Source organism: Microcaecilia unicolor, chromosome 3 (genome assembly GCF_901765095.1).
Source record: "Microcaecilia unicolor chromosome 3, aMicUni1.1, whole genome shotgun sequence".
NCBI classification, from domain to species: domain Eukaryota; kingdom Metazoa; phylum Chordata; class Amphibia; order Gymnophiona; family Siphonopidae; genus Microcaecilia; species Microcaecilia unicolor.
The window spans coordinates 178959829-178984576 of record NC_044033.1 but is presented as its reverse complement, the minus strand read 5'-3'; the positions used below and the strand labels follow the sequence as shown (position 1 = coordinate 178984576).

The window sequence follows — 24748 nt, the reverse complement described above, 5'->3', positions numbered from 1 at the left end:
TATTTCCCTAGAGGAATGATACTATTGGATCCCCCCTTAATCTCTAGGTACAGATGGTTGTTTGACATCATCTCAAAGTTCCACCCTGCTGTTGGTACATTACAGGAAGCCTCAAAGCTGTTACATATCTAGGGAGTAAATGGAACAATGGCCAAGAATTTCAGACTCACTGCTGTCTTCTCTCTGTCTTAGAGTTTAAGAAGTTCCTGCTTTATGCTCGCCAGATGGAAATCCGTGGGGTGGACATTGACAATCCATATTACAATTACATCATCTCCTTCACCGTCCCTGATATCGACAATGTCACTGTGGTGGACTACGATGCACTGGAACAGAGGATTTACTGGTCTGATGTGAGGACACAGACCATTAAGAGAGCCTTCATCAACGGCACAGGCGTGGACATTGTGGTGTCTGCAGGTATGTTACAGGTTGCTGCGTAGAATTTTCTCTGCTCACATCTCCCATTCCCACCCCTGCGGGTTCCTTCCACTTTCAACTAGAACTGGGCAACGATTAAAGCTTTTAATCAAAATTAATCATGAGATTAAAAAAAAATGTAATCACACAATTAATTACAATTAATCATAACCTGCAGTGGCACAGCTCTAATGTGGCCAGCCCTGCCAGCTGAAGACCCCCAACATCCCCCCAGCATTTGAAAAACAAATCCATGATAAGAAGAAACCAGTGTACAGGGCAAGCCTTTTTAACTTAAAAATCCAGAAAAATTCAATATACTCTTTTAAAAAAAGTAGAATTTGAGAAACTTCTTCTTGTGAAAAATTGTAAATATATACATACATACACTGATTGAACCAAAGTCAATGCACAGCCTTGAAACAAACATCAGCTGACCACAATTTTCCCATACATTTACTGTACATGTAATGTTAGAACAGTTTTAGCGTATGCATGAGTATGACAGCTTAAATAACTGTAGACTGCAATATTTGCGGAAGTTACGTCAGGCGAGGGTGGGACACGGAAGGAAGGAGTGGTCTGCCGCTGCTTGCTGCGCTTTCGAAGGTGAGGCGCTTAAGTTCAATGCCAGGGAGCGATGGAGGGCGGGCGGGCTGGAGTGTGGCGGCAGCACTGGGCCCCCGGCCTGGGCCCTGGGAATTTTGTCCCCCCCTCTCGGCGGCCCTGGATCAGGAAGATTATACTGTGGTCTTACTGTGTTTGGTGTGTCCTTTGCTTTGCAGACTTGCCAAATGCTCATGGCTTGGCTGTGGATTGGGTGTCTAGAAACCTCTTCTGGACTAGTTACGATGCTAACAAAAAGCAGATTAATGTGGCTCGGCTGGATGGCTCCTTTAAGAACGCTGTGATTCAGGGACTGGATAAACCCCACTGCTTGGTGCTGAATCCTCTAAAAGGGTGAGTGACTGCTTCCTGAGGCTAGAATGGCAGCTTTGTCTGACCAAAGGAGGCACAGCTGTGCTTGGACATTTTTAGGCCTACATAGGCAAGTTGGAAAGATCTTTTTCGCTTGAAATATCACCATTTGTTATGTATTGGCCCAGATTAATGAGTCAGTCAAGCATTTTGTGGTGAAAATTCTCATCAGTGTTGAAACTGGTGGCTTCTGCATTGCCATTTTCTCTTTATATTAAGCTGTGCAAAGCTGTGCTTGTGTGGATTGCATACATTTCAGCATTACAGAGGGCCGTCTGTAATCTAATATGATGTGTGTTCTGAGCTATTGTGCTCGTATTGGTTCGGTGAGCAGTGCTGTTGGAAGAACACATTTTACAGTTCCTAAATGAACTAGTAGGGGTCAGGGGTCAAGATTTGTCACATGACAGCTAGTATTAAGTTGAAATGGTGAGAACAAGGGTATGTTTTAGAGTGTTTCGGATTTTTAAATTTTTTGATCCATTGACTAAAGTTCTAAATTCAAGAGATATATTCAGTGCAAACTCATATTTATATAGTAAAGGAAGGAAAAAGCCTCAAAGAGCTCCAAACACGGAAGTTTATAGAGCTAAATGTGATCACAAGGATCTGTTCTTTGTCATCGTCTAAAAAAAAACGTCCAGTAGTGTTCAGTTTACCAAAATATATCATAAAATGTTTATATCTACGGCTTATAAAAAGCTCTAGACAGTAAATCTTTTCTTTGATGCTGTGCTTATATAGTAACATAGAGGGGCATAATCGAACAGAAACGCCTATCTCCATGGGCGTTTATCTCCGAGAACGGGTCCGTGAAGGGGCGAACCAAATCGTATTTTCGAAAAAACATGGACGTTTATCTTTTTTTGAGCTGGGCGTTTTTGTTTTTCAGCGATAATGGAAACCGAAAACGCCCAGCTCAAAAACGAATAACTCCAAGACATTTATTCGTGGGAGGGGCCAGGATTCGTACTGCACCGGTCCACCTCACATGCCAGGACACCAACCGGGCACCCTAGGGGGCACTTTTACAAAAAAAAAAAAAAAAAAGGTAAAACAGCTCCCATGTGCATAGCACCCTTCCCTTGGGTGTTGAGCCCCCAAAATCCCCCTCAAAACCCACTGCCCACAAGTCTACACCATTACTATAGCCCAAAGGGGTGAAGGGGGGCACCTACACGTGGGTACAGTGGGTTTGGGGGGCGGTTTGGAGGGCTCCCATTTACCAGCACAAGTGTAACAGGTGGGGGGGGGGGGGGATGAGCCTGGGTCCACCTGCCTGAAGTCCACTGCTCCAGTGACCTGCATACTGCTGCCAGGGAGGTGGGTATGACATTTGAGGGTGAAAATAAAAAGTTGTGAAACGGCATATTTTGTGGTGGGAGGGGGTTTGTGACCACTGGGGGAGTCAGGGGAGGTCATCCCCGATTCCCTCCAGTGGTCATCTGGTCATTTAGGGCACTTTTTGGGGCCTTATTCGTGGAAAAACAGGGTCCAGGAAAAGTGCCCTAAATTCTCGCTAAAAACGCATATTTTTTTTCCATTATCGGCGAAAGGCGCCCATCTCTGATCGGCAGATAACCACGCCCCAGTTCCGCCTTCACCACGCCTTCGACACGCCCCCATCAACGTTGTCCGCATCCGCGACGGAGTGCAGTTGAAAACGTCCAAATTCGGCTTTTGATTATACCGCTTTATTCGTTTTTGGGAGATAAACGTCTATCTCCCGATTTGGGTCACAATATAGGCGTTTTTCTCTTTCGATTATAAGCAGGATAGTAACATAGTAGATGACGGCAGAAAAAGACCTGCACGGTCCATCCAGTCTGCCCAACAAGATAACTCATATTTGCTGCTTTTTGTGTATACCCTACTTTGATTTGTACCTGTGCTCTTCAGGGCACAGACCGTATCTTGTCTAAAAGTCAGCCTTTGTACAGCGCTACTTGCAACTCCTTCAGCCAGTCTCCTTTCTTCCAGGACCAACAATGGCCAGCGTTTCGCTTAGCTGCTTCAGGGTCCAAATGACAGGGAGAATATAACAGCATACATGCAGAAGGATGCATGCTGATATTCTCCCTGTCGTTTGGATTCTGAAGCAGCTAAGCGAAACGCTGGCCATCGTTGGTCCTGGGAGAAAGGAGACTGGCTGAAGGAGTTGCGAGTAGCGCTGTACATTTAGTTCTGTAAACTTACAGGTTTGGAGCTCTTTGAGGCTTTTTCCTTCCTTTGCTATATAGATATGAGATTTCTTTGAATATATGAGTCTTTTGAATTTAGAACTTTTGTCAGTGGATCACTAGTTTTGTAATATTCTTTTTGTGTGAAGTTGTGTTTGCACACACCGTTGTTTGTTACAGAGATTTTAATTCTTTTGCCCAGCACTCCCTTCTTCCTCTTCTGGGCTTTCTGATTAGTTAGAACTAGCCTCTACCAGACTCCAGCGCCATGGTCTTCGTCCCATTCGTTTATTTTACCACTTGTGAGCCATCAGTAGGTATCACTGTTCCTTGATGGCTGGGACTCCTTCCCTACCACTAGATCAGGGGTTCTCAACCTGGTCCTTGGGACACACCCAGCCAGTGAGGATTTCATGATATCCACAATGAATATGCATGAGATAGATTTGCATACAATGGAGGTAGCGCATGCAAAGTTATCTCATGCGTATTCATGGCAGGTATCCTGAAAATCCTGACTGGCTAGCTGTGTCCTGAGGACTAGGTTGAGAACCCCTGCACTAGATAGCATCTCCAGCCCAGTAGAATCAATTCTTTGAACTGACCCTCAGTTTCCCTGCATGCAGCCCTGCTATTAAGCATCCTCTACTTTCCATATTGGCGGCGTGCTTTGCAGAAACAGGATACCGTGGCGAAGACAGGGCAGAGGTGCATTGTTGGTACATACATAGTTACACTTTGAAAATTACTCCAGGCTAACTGTGCATTTATGTTTACACTCATATTTTTTGGGTTAAATTTGTCTTAGATGCCCCAGTTTCCCGCCTCAGGTATGCATTTGTAGAACAGTGGGTTTTCTTTGTCGACAAGCAGGATGAAATTAGCCAAACTAGAGAGTGAAGCCAAGTGATGACACCAACATATATCTTGGAGTTCAGAAAAACTGAGAAAGTCTTTTCAAGCATGTAGAGGAATTCTTGCACAGCCACCATCTCGCTGGTCCCTTCAGTTTGTTTTTTTCTGCACTTCTGCACAGACTTGTTTCTCTACTTTCACAGCATTTTTTTTCTTGCATCATTGGCCACTCTAGATTTAAACTTTTCTCAGTCACAACCCACCCTGCAGATTCCCTCCCCATTTGTTAAAAAAAGAAAACTTCGGTTGTTGCAAAAATCAACTTCAAGTTTTGCCCAACCAGCTGTTCTGTTGGAAGATCTCCACCCTTCATGTTCAAACAGCTGTCCATCACAGACTTCCATGATATCTGCTATGGGTACCTGGGGCTTGGCCATATGCTGTGAATTGTGTCTCCATTGTGTGTGAATGTCATTAAAGTAACAGTGTTCCAAGGGATGCAAGATGGTGGTCAAGCAGCCTCTGCTTCTGACTCCAGTTGCGGGGAAACCCAGTAAGTTGGTTCATTGAGGTGCGAGGGGAGACCACAGGTAACTCCACTTCTAGGAACGATTTCTTATAGAAGAGCAGGAAGGTGTGTCACAAGAAGAAATATCGTATGGATAAACCCTCCAGAAAGGAGGAACTTGGATCCTTGGGGTCCAAGCCAAACCTAGCACAGGAACTGCTGTTTAAGAGGACATCCCCCAGAACAGAACCTGTGCTGATGTTGGCCCTGGCACCCTTCTCGGTGAAATCAGCCCATTCAGTGTCATCTCCATTGGCATATTTAGTACATTTGGTGCCAAAGATCTTGTTTTGGGATCTGGCAGTATTGGTACCAGAGACTGCTGAACAGGACACAATTACATCCAGACTGGATAGGATGGGCAATAAGGCCAATGCCAGTGATTGAGGGTTAGCTGTCCCTGTTACAAATTTACTCCCCTCAATCCCAAGGAGTCCTTTGCTCAGAATAGATGTCCAGCTGGTGCTCTTTGATCCTGGCATCGGAAGATAGAATTGACTCTGCAAGCACCCTGCTATCACCAAAACTAGTGATACCTTGTAGCCTTCCCTACCACTGAAAAACAAGACCCACCTTCAGCCTCAAGTTCTCCATACATAGACCAGTCTTAGGGGGATTCTCCTGAGTGATTCAGTGAGAAGGAATAGACTGAAACTGAATTTTCTTCCATGCTGCAATGAAGTGGAAATATTCTGGTTAGATAGTTAGCTTACCTCTTAGAATATGGGCTAATTACTACTTCAGTGAAAGTCCATCTGAATGTGATAGCAGCCTGCCATGGTTGCATAGATAGGAACCTGTTTTTAATTCACCCCTTAGTGTCCAAGTTCATGGAGGTGAAAAATTGTAGTTCCCATAGGACAGAAATCATCTTTTGCATCTATTCATTTTATCTGCTAAAGTAGGAGCTGTTTTGTAATGGGCCAATTTTGGTCAACACTAGTCCAGGCACATAGATTTATGCCACCCTACTAGCAGTTGGAGATGGAAAGCCAGTGCCATAGTCACTGGTTTAAGTTCTGCTGAGCAACTTGCTATCTTCTGCAGATGGTGGTACATGTTTGGACTGGTACCACAGGGTTTGGAGTTCAGCTTCCAGGATGGAAGCTCAGGGGTTTGTCCTTGCCTGATGAAGCCTAGGAGAAGATAAGAGGCCTCTGTAGGCACCAGTCAGAACTGTTGGCTGTTCCTTGCCTTTTCTCCTCCCAAGGGCTTGCATTTGCCTTCTACTGTTCCTTCTCCATTCAGAAAATGAGATCCTTTAGTTATCTGGCACCCTCGCCTGTGGAATTCCCAGCCTCTGAGAATCAATTGTATCGACTGTTCTTTCAAGTGGGTTAAAGACATGGTTCTTTACCCAGGCATTTGGACTGCCAGTAGTGAGATGCTGGATAGGCTCTTCAAACGGGCTGTAACGTATTTTGTTACCCAGGTGTGTTCAGCAGTAAGACTCTGAATTTGCTTCTATTTGGATACAGCAGTAAACTGTAACTCTTTGCGTTCTTCTTTTCTTCTACTACCGTCACCCTCTAGAACAGGAGTGTACAAGTTCAGTCCTCAAGGGCCACAAGTCAGTTGAACTTTCAGAATATCCCTAACGAATATTCATGAGATAGATCTGCATGCCTACTGCCTTTATTATGTTGGAATCTATCTCAATCATATTCATTAGGTAGATATCCTGAAAACTTTACTGGTTTGTGGCCGTCGGACTGAATGTATGCACCCTGTTCTAGAACATCTTGTGTGATCTTAGATTTGTGTTTCCTATAGCCTGACCCTTGCCCTCCCATGTCCTTCTGTCGCTCAAACTATTGACCTTTCTCCTTTTGTTTTAATGTAAACTGCTCTTCTGTATTGAGAGGTAGTATATCAAATAAGAAGACAAACTGGGGAACCAGCTTGAGCTCTGTTGCCTTGAATTGTAAAGCTAAGTGTGTGTGCGTTGGGGTGTACATGTGGAAATAAAAACAGAACGAAGCAAAATTAAAAAAAAACATAAGAGGTAAGGAGAGGAATGATTCTCCTCGCCTCTGGTAAGGGATACACTGTTCTGGTGATGAATTGAGGGTAACTAGTTCAGACGCAGAGGGTCACAGCAGGAAGGGGTAGATGGAGAGGCTAGTTCCTGCCAAGTATTGTACTCCTAAAGCAGGGCAGATGCTGCAGTGTATGTGGGAGCTGGCGGTTTAGCAGCTTAGCCAACTCCTTTTTTGTTCTAATTGTGACAGGACCACGGCACTAATCCTGAGTTGCACTGGAGCAGGAAGCTGACCTCTTCTACTGGCATTTGGGCAAAGGGGATGGGGGAAGCCATAGCAGGTGCCACAAGTGCCGAGGGAGAACCGCATACAGTTTTTGGAGGCTTGGCAGCTGTTTTAACAGCAGAGGTCCCTTTGTAACTGGAGGTGCGTTATAGTCCCGGACAGGAGTGGAGGAGTAGCCTAATGGTTAGTGCAGTGAGCTGTGGAACTGGGTTCGATTCCCTCTGCAGCTTCTTGTAACCCTGGGCAAGCCATTTAACCCTCCACTGCCCCAGGTATAATAAACACCTTAGATTGTGAGCCCTCTAGGGACTCCCGCTGTGACTCGTGCTCCGCTTATTTTTTAAACGCCTTTGGGAGCGTTGGGCTGGTGCGGTGACATTGAGTGTTCCCCTAGATGCGAGCATGCTGAAGTGTTGCTGTTCCAGGGAGGCAGCTGAGTATCTACTTCCGCCTCTAGGGCATTTAAGGGTGGTTCCTGCTCCCCTCAGATGCCTTTGCAATGAGGTTTCTAGCCCTAGACTTGCCTCATGTGCCTGCCTTCTTTGGTTCTTGCTTTGCCTTGCCAAGTTCCTGCCATGTTCTTGCTCCAGCTTTGCCTTGTTTCAGAGTTCCTGCCCAGCTCCAAGCTCTGCCTTGTCTCTGAGTTCCTGTGAAGTTCCAAGCCCTGCCAAGCTCCAGGCCCTGCCTTGTCTCCGAGTTTCTGTCATGCTCTAAACCCCGCATTGTTTCCGTGTTCCTGCCAAGCTCTAAGCCCTGCCTCATCTCCGAGTTCCTGTCAAGCTCCAAGCCCTGCCTCGCCTCCGAGTCCCTGCCTTGTTTCAGTCTAGTGTGTCTTGCTTGTTGCCTTGTCCTTTGCCTATCTGGACCCAATTTTAGCCTAGTTCACTGTCTTGCCTTGTCCTGTCTGGTTCCAGTTCTATTCCCACTGCCTTGCTTTCCCTTGCCCTGTCTGGATCCAGTTTTTCTCCTGTCTAGCATTGCCCTGTTTTGTGCAGCTCATTGTGTCTGGATGCAGTTCTTGATCTGCCTTGCTTTGCCTTGTTTGGACCCAGTTTTAACCTAGTTGTCTTGCCCTCTGGACCCAGTTTAAACCTAGTTCTGTGGCTTGCCTTGCTCTGCCTGGGTTCCATTGCCCTGCTTTTCTTTGCCTCATCTGGATCTGGTTCTCGTCTTGTCTTGCCTTGTCTAGCTGTGCCTAGTCTTGCCTTGTCTAGCTGTGCCTAATCTTGCCTTGTCTTGCTGTGTCTAGTCCTGCCTTGCTCACTCTAGACTTGTCTTGTCTGCCCTGCCTAGCCTTGTCCAGTCTAGTCTTGCCTTGCCTTGTTCTGCCTAGTCCTGTCTACCCTTGTTCCAGTCTTGCCTTGTGCCAGCCTAGGGGACTTTGTGCTGCAGCTCCTGCTACGGTCCAAGGGCTCACTGTTTCTGTGGTTGTGACATCTGCATTTAATATGTACAGCATTGCGTACATCTAGTAGTGCTACAGAAATAATTAGAAATCCTCTAGATGTGTAAATGTCATGCACAGGACAGTTCTTTGGGGCATGTCCTGGCTGCTTTCTCTTTTGTGTGCCCTGATCCTGCCTCCAAGAAACAGGGCTGCCTTGGCCTCTTCTCATTTCCAGACTTAAGTTGCGCTTGGGTATACCCCATGTGTTTGTACTGGTCTGGCAGGATGATAAGGAATGTGAAATTTGAACTGGCCTGTTGATTTCCTTTCTTTGAATTGCACCTGGGTAGGTCATGGCTTACTGCTGTGTTAGTGAAGTGGTGGTTGAGGCGACACGTGGCTAGCTGCTCGGTTCCCTTGAGTTCAGGAGGAGCAGACTTTGGGTACCTCACCTATTTAGTGTCATACCCCTGATAGGTTCAGGGAAAATAGGTGAGGATTTGGGAACCTTGTGTCTCACTGGTTTATTAGTCTGAGGATTTGTCTTGTAATTTAACTTACACATTAATATACTGTCAAGTAACTTAGCTGTACTAGCATTTACACCAATGATCTCACTAGGACAACAGGTGATTGATTCTGTGCCTTGAACTGCTGGCAGGGTGATGGCATAAACACACATGTCTGGACTGTGTCTGCCAGGATTCAAGGAGAGGAAACGTAAACTTATTTGTTAATTTCACCTATCTCCACATAACACACTGCTTTACTCGTGGAAATGCCTTTAAAACATCCCTCTTTGCTCATTAATGTCGCTTTTTGAACAGCGTGAATTCCTGTCCAGCACTGTCACCACCTTCATCAGAGCATCCCTGTAGGGTGTTGCATGCTGTTCCCTCAGCTCCGCTGTCTTCCCAGGAGTGGGGATGGCACAATACGAATTCTAGTCCTCCCAAACCCCTTTACTGTATAGCTTGAGCCCGGTAATGATGTCTGGTCACTGGGGGATCACCTACTTCTGGTGCCTCTCTTAATTACCACTAAGGCCCCAGACTTCCTCATGTTACAGCAGAATCCAAGGACCACACACACGGATAAGCAACTGACATCACCTGGAGCCACACACACAGCCCCCCCCCCCCCCCCCCCCCATCAACACACACCAGAATCAGCAAGAGAAGGAAACAAATGAAAGGCTGTGTACATATAGTGAGACAGGCTTCCTGTTTATAGTACACCTAATCCTTGTCTGGGGAACAGGTTTCAAAATAATCCTTTTACACAGTGCGGCTTGGCTGGGAAGCGAGGTTAAATGCTAGTTATGCTTTTGAGAGGCAGATGAGAAGGAATAACAGAATCCTTGTACTTTAGGGCTACCTTTTCTATTGAAATAAAAACTGTAATAGCTGATAGAAACTAAAATCCTTAGCTGATGCTGGTTAAACGTGACAATGAATTGCACTTAGCCACAGTTTATTTTTGTTGTTTTTTTTTTTAACAGACGAAACCCTTAGTTCAGTTCTCAATGACTTGGTTCTTTATCAAGAAGAATATTAGCAGATTTGCTAACTACCAAGACCCACTTTTGCTTCCATCATGATCAGCTTAACAACTGAGATGACTTAAGCCCACCATTGCTTATAGTCCTACAGATTAGAGAATGACACGGGGACAAGGTTTGTCCCCACCCCATCCCCGCAGGTTCTGTCTCCGTCCTTGTACCGTCTCTGCGGGCCCTGTCTCCACCCCTGTCCCTGCCCCATCCCTGTGAGCTCTGTCCTCATCTGCAGAAGCGTCGAACACTTATGATTTTATATTTAAATCTTTTTAGTAAAGTATTAAAAAGGAACAATATGCTGTGCAACTGTTTATAAATCACAAATAGAAAACAATAGTAACAATGAGCAACTCTAATAACCCCGCTCACCACCACCCCCTACCTTTCCAACCCCAACAACAGCTGACTTTTTCTACCCCAAGAAATCCTAATCCACCCTGTTAAAATGTCCAAGGGTACAAAATACAACCCGCGCTGTATGCTCTATGAAGCACTGTTATGATATTTTAATCTGTGGATGACTAAGTCATCAACAATCTCAGGATTCAGTCTAGCTCTCCTGTCTTCCACAGAAGATGTCTTCTTAAAAGATGTACTGGTAGCAGGAATGTATGGCATCCCCCATGCAAATTTTGCTAGTTGTGGCGAGGATGTTTGCTTGTCTGCATCACTTAAACATAAATAACAGCCCAATTCATTAACATCCCCACGGGCTCTTTCCCCATCCCCACCCCGTCCCCGTGGGCTCTGTCCCCATCCCCGCGGTTACTGCGGTCTCCATCCCTGTGCCATTCTCTACTACAGATTCCTGATGTGACCACACATGGTCTGCTGTAGCAGAGTTCTCTGGTTGATGCATTGTTGAACTTAAGGCTTTGTACTTTAGAGATAAGGTCGAAAAAATTCCGAATTACATTTCTACATTGAAACCTATTGCTGCTCCAAGAGCTATTTCAGATCCAGAAAATGATTTTGTCTGTATCTGTTCAGATAACTTGGATTACTTTTTTCTCTAATTTCTGCTTAATTAATGCAATCTGTCATTCGTAAATTGGCCACTGCTCACTGTAGATTAGATCCTTGCCCTTCTCATTTTTTTTTTACAATATCCAAAAGCTTACTTTATTAACTTGTTAATTTACTCTCTGTAGGTATGTAAGCAGTGCAAATTACTTTAATGAAGAAATATAATTTTGTACACATGGCTGCACTTAATCTAGAGGGAGTTTCACCACTAACAGGAGTCTAAAAGTCAAGGTTGCACGAAAAAGCACCATGTTCTAATTGACAGCATTACACAAAGACCCAAATCACACAGCGCCATACAAAGAAAGGTTCATTCCTTCACATGTGTGTGTTTGGCTATAAATTTGTTAGGTTTACTAGGTTTGCATAGGTGCCTTCTTCAACAAGATGAAGTCTGTATTTGTGGATGTGGCGTAAACAATAGGGAAGCCCCATAGTAGTCCCATAATAATCTGAAAGATGTACTACAAGGTTTAACGTGGCCGTACACAAAATGCCAACTGGCTTGTTTCTCGAGCCCCATTGGGCAGTATTGATTAAGCTAAGTAACATCATTTCTTGGTTGAGAAACAGTTTAATATCACGTTTTGATTTTTTCCACACAGTACATAAGTAATGCCACACTGGGAAAAGACCAAGGGTCCATCGAGCCCAGCATCCTATCCATGACAGCGGCCAATCCAGGCCAAGGGCACCTGGCAAGCTTCCCAAACGTACAAACATTCTATGCATGTTATTTCTGGAATTGTGGATTTTTCCCAAGTCCATTTACTAGCGGTTTATGGACTTGTCCTTTAGGAAACTGTCTAACCCCTTTTTAAACTCTGCCAAGCTAACCGCCTTCACCATGTAAAGTAATCCCTATTAGTAGCCTTTACATACATACAAATGGAGTTTTTTGTCCAGTGATAAATTACATTGGCACTTTAGTGCACTTTGCACATTGTTGCCTAACGGTGACTACTGAGGTCTTTTTCTCCACTATAAACCGAAAAAAAGAGCAAACAAGTAACGCTACGCCTATGTTACCTCACATTCTCTAACCCTTGTGTTAGTTTAGCTTGTTTCAGCTCATTACCAGTACTTTTGTTACTTTTGCTGAAAATTGTGTCCAGTATTTCCTGTTGTTTCTCGAGTCAACCATTTCCTTAGCTAGTCTTATTCCTAGGTTTTCTTTCTTCTGTGTACTAGTACATCTGATTTGTTATTTTTTTAGACATTTGTTTAGAATAGGTGCACATGTTTCTCCCTTCTGAGAATCTGCTCTTTACGGGTTCCTTTACAAAGATACGGTAAAAAAATGGCCTTAGTGCACCCCTATGCAGGTCTTTTCCATGTGCCAAGACTTTTTACCATGGCCGAAAAGTGGCCCGTTTTCTGTGTTTTGCATTAATGGCCATGAGCACGTGGCCATTTCTGGAAATTACCTTGTGAGCATTTACTGCTAGCCTTTCTCATTTGTTGAGGAATTTATCTTGTGGTTCAATAGCTTGGATTATATATTTATAGAATATCATGATAAAATCAGGGAGTCTTCCCTAGGTTACTTGAGGATATTATGTTAACATCTATTCCCTAAAGTGGAGGAGAGACACAACATGACTCTCCCCAGTAGTTTTCACCCAATTGCCAGTATTCCCATTATTGCTAAATTGTTGGAAACATTAGTGGCCCAGCAATTTTCAAATTATCTGGGTTATCAATAGAAATCAAACAAAATAAAACATGGAAAAGAAAATAAGATGATACCTTTTTTATTGGACATAACTTAATACATTTCTTGATTAGCTTTCGAAGGTTGCCCTTCTTCCTCAGATCGGAAATAAGCAAATGTGCTAGCTGACAGTGTATATAAGTGAAAACATTCAAGCATTACTATGACAGTCTGACAGGGTGGGAGGAGGGGGGTGGGTAGGAAGTATGCATGGGGACATCAAAGCATATCATTGATATTCTAACAGGGTGGGTGTGGATAGGTGAGGGGAGGGTGATCAACAGAGACATACAGCTTTATGGTTTATAATGGGCTAGGAACCCCAGATCCTTGTTAAGTCCTTTCTGTTGGGTGTTAAAATATTCAATCATTCTGACTTCAAAGGTCTTAAGTTCTTGTATGGTTTTAAAGTTACCTTTGAGGATTCTCACTGTGAAATCACTGGTACAGTGTCCTGGTCCTGTAAAATGTTGACCAACAGGCGTGGGAACCCTGCTGGCACCAGTATTGTTCATGTGATGTCTATGTAAATTGAATCTTGTCTTAAGCATCTGGCCTGTTTCTCCAATATAGCATCCTTCGTTACATTTTTTACACTGAATGATATATACCACATTGGAAGATGAGCAAGTGAAAGATCCCTTTATGTTGAATATCTTTCCTTTGTGGATGACTTTGGGGTCCTGTGAAATATTTTGGCATAGTTTGCAACTGGATAAATTACAGGGAAGTGTGCCCTTCTGTTCCTTTTCAGTCTGTGAAGGAAGTTTACTTCTGATTAGCTTGTGTTTTAAATTGGGTGGCTGTCGGAAGGCCAGTACTGGTGGGGATGGGAATATCTCTTTCAGTAATTCATCCTCCTGGAGTATAGGTTGTAGATCTCTTATGATTTTCCTCAGTTTTTCCAGCTCTGGATTGTATGTCACTACAAGCGGGATTCTGTCTGTGAATTTTTTCTTTTTCTACTGTAGCAGATTCTCCCTGGGTGTTTTGAGGGAGGAGGCAATATTCTTGGAGATTATTTTATTATTATTACAAATTATCTGGGTAAATTTGATTATTTACTTTCATCCCAGTGTAGGTTTAGTTCTTGCTTTAGTCCTGAGCTCCTTTTAGCATTAGTTTTAGAAGTGAAGAAGGTGCTATGTCAAGGTCAACTGCTTTTATTAAAATCTGACGTATCTGATCCATTTCACAGTTTAAAGGAAATTGGCATGACTGGAGCTGTCTTGAATTGGTGTGAAGGTTTCGTACGTAACAGATACTGTGTTTACAAGAATAAGGTTCAGTCTGCTAGTTGGAATACTACTAGCGGAGTGCCTCAGGGTTCTCCATTGTCCCCTATTTGATCCTGGGGAACTGGGTTTGATTCCCACTGCAGCTCCTTGTGACTCTGGGCAAGTCACTTAACCCTCCATTGTCCCAGGTACAAATAAGTACCTGTATATACTATCAGGCTCATTTTCGAAAGAGAAGTACACCCATCTTTCGACACAAATCGGAAGATGGGCATCCTTCTCACAGGGTCACCCAAATCGGTACAATCGAAAGCCAATTTTGGGCGTCCCCAACTGCTTTCCGTCGCGGGGATGACCAAAGTTCACAGGGGTGTGTCGGAGGTGTAGTGAAGGCGGGACTTGGGCGTGCCTAACACATGGACGTCCTCGACCCATAATGGAAAAGAAAAGGGCATCCCTGACAAGCATTTGGACAACTTTACCTGGTTCTGTTTTTCTTACGACCAAGGCACAAAAAGGTGCCTGAATTGACCAGATGTCCACCAGAAAGAATGGGGGATTACCTCCCCTTACTCCCCCAGTGGTCACTAACCCCCTTCCACCCTCAAAAAACATCTTTAAAAATCTTTTGTGTAATGTTGATTATATCTGGAATCTTGTTCTCTAACTGGGTATAGATTGTACTTGTTGGCACTATGCGAGTTCCTTCCTGTAAGGGTGGTATTATAACTGGATGACATTGTGTATGTTACAGGAGCACTCTAGATGTGTGTAGTGGATGTATTTGGGATTCTGCTGGATGATTGCTCAATTATTATACTGTTTGTCATCAATAATAATAAAAATCGTTGAAACATAAAAAAAAAAAAAAATCTTTTGTGTTACCCTCAAATGTCATACTCAGGTCCATCGCAGCAGTATGCAGGTCCCTGGAGCAGTTTTAGTGGGTGCAGTGCACTTCAGGCAGGCGGACCCAGGCCCATCCTCCCCTACCCGTTCCACTTGTGGTGGTAAATGTGAGCCCTCCAAAACCCACCACAAACCCACTGTACCCACATCTAGGTGCCCCCCCTTCACCCGTAAGGGCTATGGTAGTGGTGTAGAGTTGTGGGTAGTGGGTTTTTTTGGGTGGGGTTGGGGGGGCTCAGCACACTTGGAAGTTCCTGAGTAATAGAGTGAATTATAACATAAGTTAGATAATCAACTATAGACAGTTCATTTCCGGCATAAGAAATAAAGTGGTAGTGCGTATTGCGTAACTTTCATTAGTAGCAGCGAAGGATATCGGTCTAGTGTAAGGCGTTCGGTTTTGTCTAGTTCGTGTAAAGTCTAGTTGTCTAGTATTTAGGATGGATCGTTATGGTATGCCTTCTTGAATAGGTTGGTTTTCAGTATTGTTTTTATGGCCTTTGGTAGTGCGTTCCAAAGTTGCGCACTTATGTAGGAGAAGCTGGATGCATATGTGGATTTATAGTTAAGTCCTTTGTGATATATATCACACACACACACACAAAGAGAGAGAGAGAGAGAGAGAGAGTCATCCTCAGGACATTTTCAGGATACCCACAATGAATATGCATGAGAGATAGAATGGAGGTAGTGCATGCAAATTTCTCTCATGCAGAGCGAGTGGGGTCTTTTCCTGCTCCGCTTAACCACTGAGACATCATGGAATTTAAAGCAGGCCCTCCCTGTGAGTGATAGTATTCATTAATGGGTCTTTGACTTTGGCTCTTTGAACATTTTGCTTTGACTTCAGTTGCTTTTTGCTGCTCTAGGCAGCCACCTACTCTGCCTGTGGTTCAGCGGGCCCTGATAACCCCTGCATTCAAAGATGCATTAACCAGGTAACGAAGCTATTCAGTCGGCCACCAATTTGATCAACCAGGATGAAGGTTCCAAAGTCTTTATATCTGGGTTAAATGGGCTCCAAACAATCGATTCCCCTGCTAGGAGGATTTCTAGACCTCAAATCCTAGCAATTCTGTTTGTGACCCTTATTAACTAACTTAAGTAGGACTGGACCACAAATCAGGAGATCGGAGAAGAGTAAAGAATACTTAATAAAGCTCACTGTAGCTAGTCTTCACTAACAATATTTATAGAAAATTAGCTTTTAATCTCTGCTCTCCACCTTTTGGCATGATCTGAGCAGCTTGCCTTATCATAGTTCAAATGGGACTCGTGCCAGTGTCTTTGCAGCTGTCATGTAGCTGGTTTTGGCTGCCACAAATGTTTGGCCTAACCTGAAATCTAACAGGAACAATAACATTTGAAGCATGGGATTATCGAGGAAAAAGGTAGAGCATGTGATGGGATATCAGGAACAAAGAGAGAGCTCCTTGGAGTAACTACAGATTTACTGCTACTTTAGATTGTTCACTAAATGATACAGTTTAGATGGAATTAAACAGAAAAGCATCTATTCCTGCTTAGCTTCCCAAACATAGGAAAGTTTCTCACCCAGACAGCTGACCTCTCACCAGCAATAATGTTAAACATGATGGGGCCCCGGGTAGAGATTTGGGAGGGGGCCCCAAAGCCCACCACCAGGCTATATTTCCTTCAGGTTCAGACAGGTTTGGGTCCCACCTTCCCTTCCTCCCCCTCTGCCTCTCGTTCTGGCAAGGAGCTTGGTATCTGGTCTCTAAGGCAAAATAGCTTTTTTTCCTCCTTTCGTTATGTTTAATACTTTTGTATTACTTAAGGTTAGCATATGTCTGGATTTCCCTGGGCATGTCCTTCTTTAAAGGGGACTGTTAGGGGTCCGAATGTTTTTTTCCAGCCAGCCTGTTTGTCAAGGTTTCTGGGCAGGCGGGAGCTCTTGCCTCCCGCCCCCCCCCCCCAAATAAAATGTGCGCCCTGGTGGTCTAGTGGCCTCTTCAGGGCAGGAAAGAACCCTACTCTTTCCTGCCTGCTGCCACCACTTCTTAAAAATGACTGCAGAGACTTCAAGAGGTGGCCTCGTGAGACTTCGCAGAAGTCTTGTGATGCCACTACTTGAAGTCTCGGCAGCCATTTTCAAGAAGCGACAGTGGCGAGCAGGTCAGCGGTGGTGGGCAGGAAAGAGTGGGGGGGGGGGGGGGTTCCTGCTCCGAAGAGGTCACTAGACCACCAGGGCTGTAAGGTAGACCTGGGAAGGGAGGGGAGGGGACAAGCTTCTCATAGATGGGAGAGAAAGAAGGGGGGGGGGGCAAGCTGCACGTGGATGAGAGGAGAGGAAAGGGGGACATGCTGTTCATGGATGTTTGCTTTTTTTGGAAATGTACACCTTTTCTAATTTTGTATTTAGACTATGGAAGAAATTGAATGTCTCTTACTTTTACCAGTATTTTCACTGCTTATTGAATCTGGCTTTCTTGGTGGGGTCAAGGTGACTGTGGGGTGGCATTTTATTTTTTGTGTCCTTTTTTTTTTGGACTCTGCAAATACAGTTATACTGCTGCTGAGGTAGGACCTATTAAGGTATAGTGTTAATCTTAGAATGTCCAGTAGGTTGCGCTGTCTCTTGTTTCAAACATAGTGTCCAGCTATCTTGTCCAAGCTAGGTCTATGTTTGTGCAACATTAACTGGTCAGTGCCTTTTGCACATCTGCATCCACAGGGGGGCTGTTGGTTCTTCCTCTTTCTGGCCACCATGAATGTTTCCTGTTGTCCACAGATGGTTATAATGGGTTTGACTTTGAGTCCTAGGCAGAGACATAGTGTTGAGCTATCAGCCACCTAGACCTTCCCTTGGTTCATCCTTGCATATCTGTTCAGGACCATCTGTGTCCTTGAAGTGATTCTTCCAGTAAGAAGTGGTGTTTTAAAACTACCTGGCACAAAAGGAAAATCTCCTCTAGTGAGAAATGTGGGGGTGCACGGCAAAGAAACCATCTGAAAGCTCAGTCATCGACATCCTGTGAAAGAGAAGGCATATGTCCAAATGGTAAGGCAGTCTGCTGACTGCAGTCATGCAAACCCCATGGGTACTTCTGTGAAGTTCAGTTATGTGATACCTTTAATGAAATAATTATAGAAACAGGACAATAGCACTGCATTTCACTGATCAACCATTCACTGACTTTTGGAATTGGAGCAGAGCATTTTCTATGCAGGTATTGCAGTACATGCATTGAATGTATTGTGGAAATCTGTGTGACCCCTGATGAAGGTTTTTCCGAAAGTTGGCATTTGGATAAACTCTTGCCATGTTTGTCCGTCCTTGAATTGCTTCTGCTGTTTAGTTGTCTGAAGCCTGAATTGAACCAGAATTGAGAACAGATAACAGATGACTGTCAGAGTTTATAAACACAATTGGTCTGTACTCATCCCAGTTTCAGCTCCCATCCATTTCAGTACCCTATAGAAATAACCTAATTCAGATCTTACATAAGTACATAAGTACATAAGTAGTGCCATACTGGGAAAGACCAAAGGTCCATCTAGCCCAGCATCCTGTCACCGACAGTGGCCAATCCAGGTCAAGGGCACCTGGCACGCTCCCCAAACGTAAAAACATTCCAGACAAGTTATACCTAAAAATGCGGAATTTTTCCAAGTCCATTTAATAGCGGTCTATGGACTTGTCCTTTAGGAATCTATCTAACCCCTTTTTAAACTCCGTCAAGCTAACCGCCCGTACCACGTTCTCCGGCAACGAATTCCAGAGTCTAATTACACGTTGGGTGAAGAAAAGTTTTATCCGATTCGTTTTAAATTTACCACACTGTAGCTTCAACTCATGCCCTCTAGTCCTAGTATTTTTGGATAGCGTGAACAGTCGCTTCACATCCACCCGATCCATTCCACTCATTATTTTATACACTTCTATCATATCTCCCCTCAGCCGTCTCTTCTCCAAGCTGAAAAGCCCTAGCCTTCTCAGCCTCTCTTCATAGGAAAGTCGTCCCATCCCCACTATCATTTTCGTCGCCCTTCGCTGTACCTTTTCCAATTCTACTATATCTTTTTTGAGATACGGAGACCAGTACTGAACACAATACTCCAGGTGCGGTCGCACCATGGAGCGATACAACGGCATTATAACATCCGCACACCTGGACTCCATACCCTTCCTAATAACACCCAACATTCTATTCGCTTTCCTAGCCGCAGCAGCACACTGAGCAGAAGGTTTCAGCGTATCATCGACGACGACACCCAGATCCCTTTCTTGATCCGTAACTCCTAACGCGGAACCTTGCAAGACGTAGCTATAATTCGGGTTCCTCTTACCCACATGCATCACTTTGCACTTGTCAACATTGAACTTCATCTGCCACTTGCACGCCCATTCTCCCAGTCTCGCAAGGTCCTCCTGTAATCGTTCACATTCCTCCTGCGACTTGACGACCCTGAATAATTTTGTGTCATCGGCGAATTTAATTACCTCACTAGTTATTCCCATCTCTAGGTCATTTATAAATACATTAAAAAGCAACGGACCCAGCACAGACCCCTGCGGGACCCCACTAACTACCCTCCTCCACTGAGAATACTGGCCACGCAATCCTACTCTCTGCTTCCTATCTTTCAACCAGTTCTTAATCCATAATAATACCCTACCTCCGATTCCATGACTCTGCAATTTCTTCAGGAGTCTTTCGTGCGGCACTTTGTCAAACGCCTTCTGAAAATCCAGATATACAATATCAACCGGCTCCCCATTGTCCACATGTTTGCTTACCCCCTCAAAAAAATGCATTAGATTGGTGAGGCAAGACTTCCCTTCACTAAATCCGTGCTGACTTTGTCTCATCAGTCCATGTTTTTGTATATGCTCTGCAATTTTATTCTTAATAATAGCCTCCACCATCTTGCCCGGCACCGACGTCAGACTCACCGGTCTATAATTTCCCGGATCTCCTCTGGAACCCTTCTTAAAAATCGGAGTAACATTGGCTACCCTCCAGTCTTCCGGTACTACACTCGATTTTAGGGACAGATTGCATATTTCTAACAGTAGCTCCGCAAGTTCATTTTTTAGTTCTATTAATACTCTGGGATGAATACCATCAGGTCCCGGTGATTTACTACTCTTCAGCTTGCTGAACTGACCCATTACATCCTCCAAGGTTACAGAGAATTTGTTTAGTTTCTCCGACTCCCCCGCTTCAAATATTCTTTCCGGCACCGGTGTCCCCCCCAAATCCTCCTCGGTGAAGACCGAAGCAAAGAATTCATTTAATTTCTCCGCTACGGCTTTGTCCTCCTTGATTGCCCCTTTAACACCATTTTCGTCCAGCGGCCCAACCGAGTCTTTGGCCGGTTTCCTGCTTTTAATGTATCTAAAAAAATTTTTACTATGTATTTTTGCTTCCAACGCTAATTTCTTCTCAAAGTCCTTTTTTGCCCTCCTTATCTCCGCTTTGCATTTGGCTTGGCATTCCTTATGATCTATCCTGTTACTTTCAGTTGGTTCTCTTCTCCACTTTCTGAAGGATTGTTTTTTGGCTCTAATGATTTCCTTTATCTTACTGTTTAGCCACGCCGGCTGACGTTTAGTCTTTTTTCCCTTTTTTCTAATACGTGGAATATATTTGTCCTGAACCTCCAGGATGGTGTTTTTAAACAGCATCCACGCCTGATGCAAGTTTTTTACTCTGCGAGCTGCTCCTTTCAGTCTTTTGTTCACCATTTTTCTCATTTTGTCGTAATCACCTTTTCTATAGTTAAACGCTAGCGTACTTGATTTCCTAGTTTCACTTCCTTCAATGCCAATATCAAAACCGATCATATTATGATCACTGTTATCAAGCGGCCCTCGTATCGTTACCCCCTGCACTAGATCATGAGCACCACTAAGGACTAAGTCTAGTATTTTTCCTTCTCTTGTCGGCTCCTGAACTAGCTGTTCCATGAAGCTGTCCTTGATTTCATCAAGAAATCCTATGTCCCTTGCGTGTACAGATGTTACATTAACCCAGTCTATATGCGGGTAATTGAAATCCCCCATTATTATTGTGTTGCCCAGTTTGTTTGCGTCCCTGAAACCTTTCCTGGGGAATCCCCAGCCAATCGGATGTTAGGATATTCACAATGAATATTTGCATGCAGTGGCAGCAGTACATTTTATTTTTATTTTATTTTTGTTTCATTTGTACCCCGCGCTTTCCCACTCATGGCAGGCTCAATGCGGCTTACATGGGGCAATGGAGGGTTAAGTGACTTGCCCAGAGTCACAAGGAGCTGCCTGTGGCTGAAGTGGGAATCCAACTCAGTTCCTCAGGACCAAAGTCCACCACCCTAACCACTAGGCCACTCAATCATTTATCCTTCCCATACAACACAAACATCGCATTATTTTATTAGAAAAAAAAAAATATTTGACAAAAAAGTGACCAAAACAAGCACCCAGCCCAAAAAGTAAAACCCGGCTGGCTCAATCCGTCCTCCTTTTTCTGGAGCCATATGGTAACCCTACCCCATCCCCTCTCTTTCAGGGCTGAAGCAAGCCCCAAAATGTTGCTGGCAGAGCTGAGATTCCTCTGTATCCACACATGTGGGGCAGAGTGGAGCCCAAATCAATCAGTGCTCAAAAGAACAGAACCGAGGAAGCTATTGTACTCTGGATCCTCATTATACGTAGTGAGGAGGGGGGATTATCCAGGTGTTATGCATGAACAGCTGCAGTTAACGGCCAAGCAGGGCCCTCACTAAGGGCCAGATGCTCAAAAGTTGCTATTTAATAATACCATGTCCGTCTATATCCATGGTTGAATTTACCGATTTTGAAATGGCGATTAATTGTTCAAAGGAAATCGCAGGCAAATGAGAAATCCTGCAAGCGGCTCGGTAGGGAAAGTGTGGTAAGCACTGATGTTATTCGCATGTACAGGGGAAAAAAAGAAAGGTGACAAGTGCGTCAAAGGTGTGCGTGCACTGATGTGACGTCACATGGAGATTCCTTTTTTTTGGGTTCCACAACAACTTTTCTAAAAGTGCTGTTACATGTGGAACACGCACACATAATATACGTACATGGCACATTTCATGCACACATGCAGGTACTGTTAATGAATGTTCCATGATGACTTTTTAACACTAAGTGTAGAACACGTATATGGCATGTTTAAAACACATGTGCAAGCAGACTGCTCCACCACGAAGTCTCCCTCATGCAACGACAGCTTCAGACCTGTTGGGTCTTTTAATGTTAAAGGTAGGCGCTCCTTTCTGTTCATTGCATGGAATGCTCATTTTAATACTAATGAGCTCATTGTAATGCATTTGCGTAAGATTATCGTTAGCTGCTACCACGAGGGTTAAAAGTGACGCAGAACCCCTTTGTGCATTAAATGCTGAATAATGTGCATGCTAGAACCGGCTACAACCAGTCAAAGTGAAACGTTGCATGCAGGGTAAGCTTCGAGGATTTCCCCCCTAAGAATTTTATTGCACAGATCTCCGTAACTGCTGGCTAAATAATGATACTTCAACACACAGCTCTAGCAGTACTGTGGTGTCTATTTTGAAAGGGGGAAAAGTCTCAACCGTTGCGGCAATCACTCAGAAAAGTTTTTGGTTGCACGCAAAAAAAAGTCATCATTGACTTTAAAAAACCCCCGTGGCTATCAATTTTTTAATTATTTTTTATATTTTAAATAGTCAAAACACTGTTCATGCATCAAGTTTTTCTTCAATCACAGTCTTACAAAAAGTGCCTCAATAGACTTATCTTTAGAATGTTTACTCCAGCTTGCGTATTGGTTCCAACGGTCCCGTTTCGATATTCTTCCTCAGGGAACCAAACCGCAAAACATCATTGAAGCTTCATGCTGGAGATTTCATCTACCCCCTAAGAATTTAACATCTTTGCAACATGTTTTGAATGTGTCTTGATAAATAGGCCTGTGGTGATTCTTAATACTTGAAAGTGAACTTATTTCCCCTAGCTTTCTGTTGATGTTGAAACAGATACTACTGTACCTAAATGAACAATAATTTCGTACAGGTCTTTATCTGCCGTTGCTATGTTATTTAGTTCCAGGCCAATTTTGTTTTAGTTTTCCTGATCTGAGTGTTAACTTCAAGACTGCTTCATCGGAACCTTTTTTTTCTTTCTAAACAGAGCAGATCTCATTTTTAAAATGGTGTTTTTTTTTTGTTATTTGTGCACATCTTGTAAGCGAAGGATGTTCCCCCTGAGAAATTTCCATTGCTACCTCCCCCCTCCCTTTCTGTAACTCACTCGCCACCTCCCACCACCAACTCTGCTTCTGGTGGATGGTTTTTTGTTTTTTTTTTTATGTGGAATTGGAGTCTATGTGCTTCATTAGAGAAGGAAGCTGCCTGGCATAAAATGTCAAATGCTTTTTTGTTCACATCTCCAGAGAAAGCTGTTCACCAGAAGCAGCAGCTGGTTTCTGGTTCATGGGCTGTGACAACCTTTCTCAAAGAACAGCCAGCACGCCTAAGTGGAGGATGCAGGGAGCAGTGGAGTAGAATTCATTCCGGAAGAATGGATTTGGCGACTTTAGGGAGCCTGAGCTGACATTAAGATAAACTTATTTTCACTTCAAACTTAGGGCCCTTTTTTCACTAATTTTTTTTTCCCCATAGACACAAGTCTCCAGAAAAACGTTTGCACATTTTTACACACTGTCTTTATTCTTTTCAGGCAGTTGTCTCTCTCCTTGCCTCAGTTTTATCCCATTATTTACTGAATTGTAGCTTGCAGCTTTCAGAGTGTTTATTGGAGTTGCTGGGATATCTCTGGTTATTTCCTGAAGTTGGGAAGGGCAATGAACATTTTATTATTTTGGGAGAATAAATAAGCCGACTTCCATAACCCTGGAAGCTATAGCCATTGACAGAAGTCAGCTGTCTGCAGTCTTTACAGTGAATTAGGAAACTAGTGCAGTGTTGCCAGTTGGAATTTTAAAATAGTAAATCTGTTCTTTTTTTTTTTAATTTTGAAGGAATGTTCATCGTTGTTCAGTTAAATAACCTTGAAACATTTCTGCAAAACTGTTAACCTATACATCAAAATGTTTAACACCTTCCCCCATCCTCTCCATCAACTGGCTGGAAAGAATATTCACATTAGTACCCTCTGAAATTTTGAAAGGATTAATGGAAAGCAGTTGCACGGGTAAAAAAAACAAACAGTGTTCTACTCATGGAATTGGTGGGTGTAGGTGAAACTGCAATTTCTTTTACGTATTGCAGAGATATTCCTGGGGACAGGGAGGTTGGAGAATGGAACAATGTGTGTAGTTTTGTGCCAAAAAATTAGATCCAGAGAAAGCATGCACAAATCTCAGTGTGTTATCTTTCCTTAGACAATAAAGCAGAAGTACCTGTGCTGTCTCCCTTTCTGTTACTGTTCCCTAAGTATTGTTGTAGTCTGTCCTTTCATTGGTCATGATTTTGCCCTGGTTTTATACCTCACACTTTGCAAGATGGCATTGTTTGTATGATATCTCTAATAATTAATTCAGTAGCTGGCTTTAATCTGTCATTACACAACATAATCAATGATCATACTGGGCAATTTACTATCCTCTGCCCCTCGACCCTGTGACGCCTGAGTCACTTCTACCTCCTTTGACCACAACACAATCTTGTATT

At 43.7% G+C, this 24748-nt stretch overlaps 1 protein-coding gene across 1 annotated transcript in view; it reads left to right on the top strand.

Annotated features, from left to right (window-relative positions):
- Positions 1 to 24748, top strand: part of LRP1 (LDL receptor related protein 1) — a 612781-nt gene that overhangs the window by 362692 nt on the left and 225341 nt on the right. Inside the window, exons 29-30 of the mRNA XM_030196646.1 lie at positions 193 to 420; positions 1206 to 1380. Of these exons, the coding sequence (XP_030052506.1) occupies positions 193 to 420; positions 1206 to 1380 (403 nt within the window). The remainder of the gene's footprint in view (positions 1 to 192; positions 421 to 1205; positions 1381 to 24748) is intronic.